General features: G+C 39.9%; 3 protein-coding genes across 9 annotated transcripts in view; 2 read left to right on the top strand and 1 right to left on the bottom strand.

The window, feature by feature from the left end:
• The window catches only part of LOC111866074, a 28,276-nt gene extending 23,425 nt beyond the window's left edge, over nucleotides 1-4,851 (top strand). For all 3 annotated transcript variants that reach the window (XM_033752106.1, XM_023854637.2, XM_023854636.2), the window contains 3 exons: nucleotides 1,112-1,269; nucleotides 2,550-2,692; nucleotides 3,130-4,851. In XM_033752106.1, coding sequence (XP_033607997.1) covers nucleotides 1,112-1,269; nucleotides 2,550-2,692; nucleotides 3,130-3,331 — 503 coding nt within the window. In that variant the 3' untranslated portion in view covers nucleotides 3,332-4,851. The remainder of the gene's footprint in view (nucleotides 1-1,111; nucleotides 1,270-2,549; nucleotides 2,693-3,129) is intronic.
• On the bottom strand, nucleotides 4,797-7,140 carry LOC111866076 (dehydrodolichyl diphosphate synthase complex subunit DHDDS). Of its 3 annotated transcripts, none has more exons than XM_033752107.1 (5): nucleotides 7,025-7,140; nucleotides 6,250-6,411; nucleotides 6,021-6,169; nucleotides 5,756-5,940; nucleotides 4,797-5,257 (listed from the first exon to the last, which is right to left on the bottom strand). In XM_033752107.1, exons 1-5 carry the CDS (start codon nucleotides 7,123-7,125, stop codon nucleotides 5,027-5,029), a joined length of 828 nt encoding a protein of 275 aa, XP_033607998.1. In that variant the 5' UTR covers nucleotides 7,126-7,140; the 3' UTR covers nucleotides 4,797-5,026. The 3 variants fall into 3 exon arrangements, with proteins under 3 accessions (XP_033607998.1, XP_023710406.1, XP_023710407.1); XM_023854638.2 differs by having other exon boundaries at nucleotides 6,489-7,117; XM_023854639.2 differs by having other exon boundaries at nucleotides 5,094-5,246; nucleotides 6,489-7,117.
• A 191-nt stretch (nucleotides 7,141-7,331) lies between these two features.
• LOC111866090 (PH-interacting protein) overlaps nucleotides 7,332-9,184 on the top strand; it is a 29,389-nt gene continuing 27,536 nt past the window's right edge. Inside the window, exons 1-4 of one of the 3 annotated variants that reach the window (XM_023854670.2) lie at nucleotides 7,332-7,500; nucleotides 7,588-7,646; nucleotides 7,725-7,754; nucleotides 7,924-7,983. In XM_023854670.2, the coding sequence (XP_023710438.1) occupies nucleotides 7,458-7,500; nucleotides 7,588-7,646; nucleotides 7,725-7,754; nucleotides 7,924-7,983 (192 nt within the window). In that variant the 5' untranslated portion in view covers nucleotides 7,332-7,457. Of the gene's footprint in view, nucleotides 7,501-7,587; nucleotides 7,647-7,724; nucleotides 7,755-7,923; nucleotides 7,984-8,347; nucleotides 8,591-9,184 lie in introns of those variants that run through there. The other 2 variants (XM_023854671.2, XM_023854672.2) reach the window with 2 other exon arrangements.

The raw sequence follows: 9,184 nt of genomic DNA, 5'->3' as shown, positions 1-9,184 counted from the left end.
GTGGACACGAGGTTGAAGGAGCATCAGCGGCACATCCGTCTCGAACATCCGGACAAGTCGGCCGTAGCTGAACACAGCATCGAACTGGGACACCGCATTCAGCTTCAGAATACCTCCATCCTCGCCACCAAGACGCGCTATATGGATCGCATCATTAGGGAAGCCATTGAGATCGAACTGCATCCAGGGAATATGAACAGAGAGGATGGGTTTCGTCTCAGCAAGTCTTGGAAACCTCTTATCTGTTCTCTTAAAAACCCCCCACCGGGATATGACGCCAGATCCGGAAAGCCACAAGGCCATGACCAACCAACATAACAACCCCACCCCCCTCAGCTTACAGTTAAAGACCAGCCATTTAACCTTGCTACACTCTCCCCTACACAAAATCACGCTTGTCCCAGCTCCCTTTCCCCCACCCCTCCCACACCACTGCTTTCACTTGTTTACTTGCAGTTCATCCCCTTCCCTCTATGCTCTAACGGTATATTCTTTAGTCTGCTTTACCGTGTCTCACGGTGTTGTCGCTTGCAGATTTACTTATACTTTTTCTTCAACCCTGAAGATGGGGGCGATACGTTCCTCCGAAACGTCGGTTAACACCACATATACACGGTGCCAAATCCCAGAAGACTGCTTTCTTCAAATTAAGAAGTTAATAATATAAGTAGTATTGATGACAATGAAAAATATCACTTCAGAGCTGTTATTTAAAAACTATAAGGAGACAAGAAGCTGAAATCCGATCTCCTTCATCCAGCTCAAACCAATCTTGGATATTTTCTTGCATGGTTTCAGTCTCTCCAGCTGTCCCCAACAGTCTGAAAGTCCTCTTGCTTCTGAATCCCATGTCTCATTTAAAGCATGTACTCAAATGTGAACAGAATTTCTCATTTTTTATATTTCGATCTGGATTATCTGACATTGAGATTAACTGTAACCGGATTAGCGATTTAATGTAATCTGAGATACTGACAGCACTTTAAAATAAACCAGAAAAAGGAACATAGCAGAGATGTTGAAGACACAGGATTATCTGCCATAATGATGCTTACTCAAGGTTAGGTGTGCCCTCACAGCGACACATGCAGCTCATCTGCCTACATTTCAGGTTCATGTGTTCTGACTCTACACAGCGTGTGGACATTGGATGGAGCACATCTCACCACAAATGTCACCACTTGCTACACACTTGCCATGGCTGACTGCACCACTCAGCCTCAGTTTGCAGTGTTTATCAGGAAGGTGGAAGGCACTGCAACCCCTCTGGTACAGTCTACTCCCTTCAGTTACTTAACCTTCTTTTTCTTAATGACATTGTTATGTTACTTCACCTGCAAAAATTAAGAGAGTACACGCACTACAAGAGTAGCACATCATACAGCCAGTAGATGCTAAATATTGTCACATCTGGGGTTCCATGACTATTAATTACAGGTTCTGGATTGGATGGATTTATTGATACTTCTATTACAATTACAACCAATTACAACTCACAATGACTGTCTAAGACTTGCTCCATTCCTTACTGGACTACTAGTGTATTCTTTTCCACCATGACTGACTCAGTTCTGATTTACAGATTGGTCCCTTAAGAATCACTAAGAATGAACTGAACTCAACTGAACTGTCCTTTTATAAATTTGAGGTAAACTGAATATAGATCACCATCTCGAACAGTTCATATATTACTGCATCTATTCATTGCCACAGATACGTTTTTTGAGAGCCGTTGCCTAGCAGTGGATTATTCCACGTCTAGTCGTTGGCTGCAGGAACGTGCTTACCAAACCATTGTCTAGCAATGGTCATATTGATCACAATATATTTTTGACCATGGGAAAGGCAAAATTTAAGAAATATATATATATATATATATATATAAAGAAAACATGCTTCTACTTAACGGTTTATTTAGCAATACTATCAGTAGCCCTGACTGCATTGTGTCAAATGTTGTGACAAATGGTGAATAATGAATTGGGGAGGATGTGGAAGACAGCAGTCAGTGGAATTTGAAGTACTGTTCCCAGCATTTCCATGGAGGGACTGACAAAAACCAAGAAGCTCCTGTCAGAACATCCAGTATGTTCCTTCATATGGGGCAGGAGTGCTGGTCAGCAGTCACTGTGTTTGGGAGGTACATAGTTTGAATATTGGCAAGTATACTGGCCACACGGAAATGTGACAGTTTCCTTCACTGCAGCCAGGCAAACAGCAACTTGAAACAGGCCATGAACTGCCTCCCCGTTAATCCCAGTCTGTTCAATATCACAGTTGTTTCCATCTGCAGTTGAAATAAAATTGTTAAATAGTGTGAAAATCAATCAGGCTAATCTGCAGGTGCTAACTGAACATTACCAACGCATTTGAAATGTTTGCATGATACATATTTAAGTCATGACAAATGTTTTAATTGCACACCAGTAGAAGGTACAGACACCTCGACTGTTGGTCCATGAATGCTGTTCATTCATCCTGCAACTTGTTGATTCCTTGTCATGTAATAATGATGAGAGCTGTGAAGAGCAACCTTCTTGTCACTGCAGGCTATGGAACTGTATAGTGACATAAACCGTATAGAAGTTCTGCCAACCGCGGACCAGCTTACCATCTCCGTGAATGGTCAGATGGTGCCAAACCCACATGAAGGTTACCAACACCCAGTTAAAGGTGACAGCTATGTGTTCAAGTAAGTGTTCATGGTGTATTCACAAAGAAAAGTTGAAAAAGTGCACATGTCCATCCATATGCAAGCCCCTGTAATAATTTCATAAAATTTGATACAGGGATTTCTACTAAAATTCGTTCACACTTCTCAATTTGAAGTTAAACTGGACAACAAGAACAGGCACTTTATGTGATGACCTACACGTGTTGTTCCGCACAACTTGGATGTAGCTTGCAAAGTATTTATTGCTGCAAAAAATGTTTTGAATAGAAGTTACACAGAAAAATGAGACATTCATGCCCAGTACATTTTTTCCACAAGTCTTATAGTTTTTGAGGCAATTAAAATTGAGTGAACACACCAAAACTAATGCTATGTGTACATTTCCTAACTTGTTTGATCATCTTGTGGTTAGAGGTACATGTTTACAGTACACCTCTGGTGTTCTCATATTTCAGGGTGTGGCAGCGTTCGGATGGGCCTGTCCAGATTCACTTGGGAGAAGCCAATGTGTGGTTGGAATATTATGGGCATTTTGCTACAGTATCTGTGCTGGGCTTGTATCATGGTGGGCTGTGTGGGCTATGTGGTGATCACAACATTGATGCTGGTGATGATACTGCGCAGGTTATCACAATGCCATGCACTGGCACAAAGTAACACTTTGCTAGTCTCTGTATAACAGGCAGCTGTGTGATGACACAGTAACAAAGTTCTGAGGTTTGATAATGGATTACTAACACATCAGCATGGAACCCAGAGCCCATATGATGCTCCTGGCCAGTAACAAGTACTGCTCTCTATGTGGGGATGACCTGGATTTCAGTATAATAAAAATGTATAATGAAACAATTCAAGTTTATAAATGGACAGACAAATCCATAAAATCTGCACTATTTATATCCCCACTACATAAAGAAGCGTTTAAATGGAATGAAGTACTTTGTAACTTCCTGATCTTCCTTAACACTAGCCAGGCAAAATGGAATGACACCATGACATTCATCAGCTGCTCATGACTTCCTGATTCATTATTATGACATCTAACATTCTCACAGAGGCAAATATTAAAGTTACAGGGCTCTAGGAATGGGACGCCATGTAGCGTGGCATACGGGTACCAACATTTTGGAGGAACCTGCTGTCTCCAGCTTCAAGACAGAAGATAGCAGTAGCAGGTTCATCTGAAACATTTGTATGTATGTACCAAAGAACACGATGTCACATCCCTCTCGCTTGAGCCCAGCAGATCATTCCACACTGCACTTGTGTTGCAGAACACTACACTGACTGCATCTCACATACCCGACCTATTCTAGATCCCATGGATTCATGGTAGTCATGATACTTCTCATAAACATGTCACATAAATGTAGACATCACAACCACAAGTTACTGCAGCATCATGTTATGTTGTATTACATTCATTATTTTGCTTTCTGTTGACACAGTCTACAAGTTTACAGTATGTTCCAGCCTTTCGGCTGAACTGTACTGTACATGTACTACTGAATAATCTTTAATTAAAATGCAAGCGGCAGACAACACAAAATGCATCCATATGTAAACACTGGCCAATGTAATGACAGAGAACCTAAGTTACAGTTATATGTAGAACACATGATGATGGCCAAAAGGCTGAAACATGCTGTAAAGCCTTAAGGTATAGCATATTGACACAGTGTTGACAGAAAAAAATAATAAATGCCCATAAGTAAGTAAAATCAGGACTGAATTCCTTTAAGTGCAACAATGTTTTCTTAATAATAAAACAGAGCCTTCATCAAAACACATCTCACATGCACACAACCCACTGTGAAGCAACAGGACCGTCACCAGGATTCACAGCAAGAGTCTGATCAATTGACAGATTTCATTTTTAACAAAACGTACTTTAAATACCAGTGTTTTAACCCTTGGAAGACGCATGTAATTCACATGATGAATTTCCTCTGAAGTGTTGGTTACCTTCCAATGCAGGCCAGCATTGGCCAGAACATGTGCAAAGGGTTTATTTTATTCTTAAAAACCACTGTTGCACTTGCTGCAATTCAACATTAATTTTACTTATATGTTATACAGTGCAATGGCTGAGGACAATGTCAACCATAAAAACATGCTGATGTAATTTTGCATAAACTGTATTACCCAGAGATTTATTAAATAAGGATCCGACTGTACACACAAATCTTATAACTGATTTCATTCCTTATGTTTCTTGTTTCTTGTAACAGTTTGACTGGTGAATATAAACATTTTCACAAAGTGTCAGAATATCTGCAGTCAAGTTCCAGTTGTCACAGCTTTGACCAGCCATCTAATGGTCTCCAAGGTAATTTAGTTGCACTAGCAATGTCAGGATATAGCATGGCTCAATTCCTCTAGTGTGGCCAACCTACTAGCAGCCAGGCGGGTCTGAAACACACTGGACCGTTCACTGCAAGATCCATTAGCCATCTCATCAGCCTGACACACAGGGACAAGCTGAGCATAGCTCCGCTGGAACTTAATGATGGCGGCCAGGAGATGCCAGATGCTGAACTCTGGCCAGAGGACATCCGCAAAGTAGATACAGCTGCAAGACACCTATCAGACAGATTGATTACATCATGTGCACACAATGAGAGGAAACACAAACCAAGGTTCGAGCCTGGGCTCCATCTGAGTGGCCTTCCTCAATCTACACACTTCAACACTGAAGATGGAGGCAACATGTTGAATTCCATCCTACAGCACTGAATGGTCTCACAACCCAAATGACCACAATTGAATATTACATCAATTGCACAAGTTGTTACAGACCAAAGCAGACAACTGACAATGGGTGCAGTCCTGTACTACAAAAAGTGTAATTTTATGAAAGAATAAAATGATTCATACTAGCTTGGGACACAAGTCCTGTTGCAGCTCTTGTGTCTGTGGTGATGAACATACAGAACAGACCTATACATTATTAGTTCTGGGAAATTAAGATTCTCACAAATATTGTACATAGAAACATGCGTCCATAATTAATAAACAACATTCTTGGCTTTTAAATGCGGTAAGTTTATGTTCCACAGCTTTGCTCTCTCCAATACCAACCTGCCATAACATGTAATCGCTGAGCCTGACCTCTCCTGAGGTTCTGATCAGCAGCTCTGGGTCAGGACTGGTGCTTGTGTACATGCAGCTAGACAGCAGCTTTTGAGTTACATCAGACACTCTGAGGGCACCATCCTCCACACCAGACACCACAGCCTGAACAGCTTGTGCCATTTCCTCCCTGGCTGAACACACAATGCTGACATGTAACACTACTACCAGTAAGGGGAACTGGTCCACACTCAACTGCTTCAAACCGGCTTACCTGTGTATGCAAACGCCACATTCAGAAATGTTTTATTGTTGTCCTTTGTGAGTATCATGGCCTGTGCTATAAGTTTCTGGATGTCCTGTGGAAGAAGTGACAGATTTCCAATAATCCTGATGCACACCCCATGTTCCATCAGCTTGTCCCTGGCAGAACATCAAACACAAATGAGCTCCCACTTTTTAATTCTCCAACAAAGACATGATTTTCAGACAAAAGGACTAACTTCTCACACAGCAACTGTTTAAACTTCTGCCGAGAGAGCTCCATTAGAGCATCAACCTCTTCTTGGCTGCGTTTGAAGTTCTCTATGCTGAATGCATAAACTGTAACTTCAGAGATTCCAAGGTCCAGACACCACTGCAAGGTTTCTGCTAACTTTTCAAACCTACACAAACCACATATAATTATTACAGTTCATCATCATATGAAAATATTACATCAGCTGTATATAAAATAACTTACCCCTGGGAATGGCCCTCAACTTTTTGTACATTATTTTTCTTGGCATATCGCCTGTTGCCATCCATGATAAAGGCTACATGTTTAGGTACTCTACCATTTTTTATAATCTTCACACACAGTAACTGTATCCAACTTAATGTACTGTCACGAATCCAAGACATTTCAACAAGACTGGGCAAACTAATTTTTAAATGTAAAATACTAATAATCCACAACACAACCAGCTTAGGAAAATAAACTGCACAATGAAATGTCATAAAAATATACACATATTTAAGAACAAATCCTTTCCATTCTCATTGCTCTTCGCTCTACTACACTGACGCAACACCACAACAGTTTCCAACTATTCAGCTCATTGAACTTGAACTAAGTCCACTGTTGCATAGAGAGACAATATTCGGAGCAGGCAAATTGATAATGCCGAATTTATACAATTTGTATAGCTACAGCAGTGCCATATATTTGTTTGTGAAGAACGTCTGGGAACTACCTAATTACTACATAATTTGGATTCAAAATAAATCACAATTTACATGAAAATATGTGCTACAGTTCTTCGCTCTCCTATCGAATAAAGTGTTGGAACTGATATACGCTCCACACCTAAATTTCTCTTCGCAGGTCTATACGCCATTTTGTATTCTTCCGCGTAGTTACCTTTATATGTAGTTGTAGCATTGCAACACTATTTCGAAGACAAGAAGACGCATAATTCATCAAATGTGATTAAATATATTTAGTATGTGGAAGAAATACTGCAATGTTACTTTTACATGTTTATTGGGCACAAGTAGCGGAAGAAGGACCTATATGATTCTGCGCGCCACGCTGCACTTATGGTAGTGGTGCGGTTCAGGTTGTGAGTGTGTACAGAATGGCTACTGGTGTGAGTTTATGGAACATGTTTCGAGAAAAATAATATATTTTCATTAACTTGTTTGTAAACCAATTAATAAATAAGTAATTATGGATATAGGCGTATTAAATAACCAAACTTCAGTGACATCAGGTAAGAATATATTTGTGTACTTGCGTAGTTTCGGTTAAAACTGACTGCGATGTGCGCTATGTATAACGGCGTTCGTTCCACTTGCAGAGCTGTATTTCCTGATCGCAAAATTTTTGGCTGCTGGTCCGTGTCAGGAAACTGCAAATGTAAGTACATTTACATGAACTTGTGCAGAATCTAATTCCCTTTACAAATATTTAACAATTTTTTGCTTTCTATTGCAGATGTTAAGGCGAGAACTGGAAAATTCAAAGGTGAGCACTGAGTTTGACATTCAGCTGTGCTTGTAGGAGCCACCGCATGGTTTGCACGTGGTTTCCTTCCGTCAAAACATTACATATGTAAAGGTCGATGACCCTGAATGTAAATAAACATCTCCAAACAATGGAATCTTGTATAACATGAAATTTTAATTTATTCCAGGCTTTACCCAAAAGATTAGATTGGCAAGGAAATGAGCATGAACAAACGTTTGAGGAATTGGTAAGTATATTTTAATGAAAAGTGGACATTTTTAACATTCGTTGTTCGTCGTCACCATGTGCAAGAGTTACATATGCGAAGAAATCAACGATATGCATCTTAAGTTTTTAGTTATGCAGTAATTTTAATTGTATGTGTTTTATTCTGTATTTAACGTTAGAAAAGGAAAATCGTTATTCTGCCCCTTTTGGGCTCTTGCAGTCTCCCCCCTCCCGTCTTTGACTCACGACGTCATTAATCACTCCCTGACCAATGAGAAACAGCGTTACGTGAATGTGTGACGTAATGCAATCAATAGGTATGCAACATCCATGTTGGTTTGCTACACAGGTCAGGCTTGCGCAATGATGATTTCAGACGCAAAGCACTTTTGTGGAGCCAGTCGTACGAGAGTAACGTGAGCAATTTAAGAACTAAGGAAGTGTTGTTTTCTGCAAATATGGCGGCAATGTTGAATTATTTCGATAATGGAGGAGAAATAAATGTAGAACTTAAAGAAAATGGACATACCTTAATCAAATACTACTACCGTTTATATTTTTACACCAGTTTCCATTGATTCAGTTCACACGGCATGTGTTTTATGTGGTGTTTGACGCGTCAAAACGTAAGAAAAGCTGACTGTTCATTAGGCATATAAAGTCCAATTTGTGAAGGAAGCAATCTCAGAAATGGAAAACTGCCGTAAACACAAGTTTCATCTGTATCCCCTCTCATGTCATTGTTAGCGCGGTTGTATGGCTAGGATATTGAATGTACAAGGCTCGATCGGGATTGATTGCCACACACATTAATAGACTTATTTGTATAACAAATTGTACATGTTTCAACTGTAAAACGGTCATCATTAGGTGGAATATACTTAAGTAATTAAAATGTCCATGTATGAAATTGTCAGCGACTATCACATGATACATGCCCACTGGCATTTCCAAATTGATTGCTTGTTTATGAAGTTTGTCCAGTTCAGGTCTTGTATAATTTTGGCACTTTATACTCATGTGCTAGGCTTTTGTTTCTGTTCTTGCACTGTCCTGGTCAATCCAGATAAATGTATAATTGAATATTGTAACTTAATTTAAAATTTAGAGTGGTCATTCAGTATTTGGTGAGTATTCAGGGGGCTGTGAAGTGCACTGTAGCATTATGTCCTGAAGTAGGAAGCAGGGTGATGCTGAGGTGCCATATATATATATATATA

Source organism: Cryptotermes secundus, unplaced genomic scaffold, assembly GCF_002891405.2.
Source record: "Cryptotermes secundus unplaced genomic scaffold, Csec_1.0 scaffold318, whole genome shotgun sequence".
Classification (NCBI taxonomy): domain Eukaryota; kingdom Metazoa; phylum Arthropoda; class Insecta; order Blattodea; family Kalotermitidae; genus Cryptotermes; species Cryptotermes secundus.
The sequence above is the reverse complement of the archived record's forward strand: the minus strand, read 5'-3'. Positions and strand labels throughout refer to the sequence as shown.

Excerpts from the sequence above, each read along its gene's own strand:
- LOC111866076 (XM_023854638.2), bottom strand. The coding sequence starts at position 6,745 with ATGACATTTCATTGTGCAGTTTATTTTCCTAAGCTGGTTGTGTTGTGG. Across the intron at positions 6,412-6,488 it reads GTTGAGGGCCATTCCCAGGG|GTTTGAAAAGTTAGCAGAAA; the intron begins GTAAGTTATTTT and ends TGGTTTGTGTAG. Across the intron at positions 5,258-5,755 it reads GCGATTACATGTTATGGCAG|GTGTCTTGCAGCTGTATCTA; the intron begins GTTGGTATTGGA and ends TCTGTCTGATAG.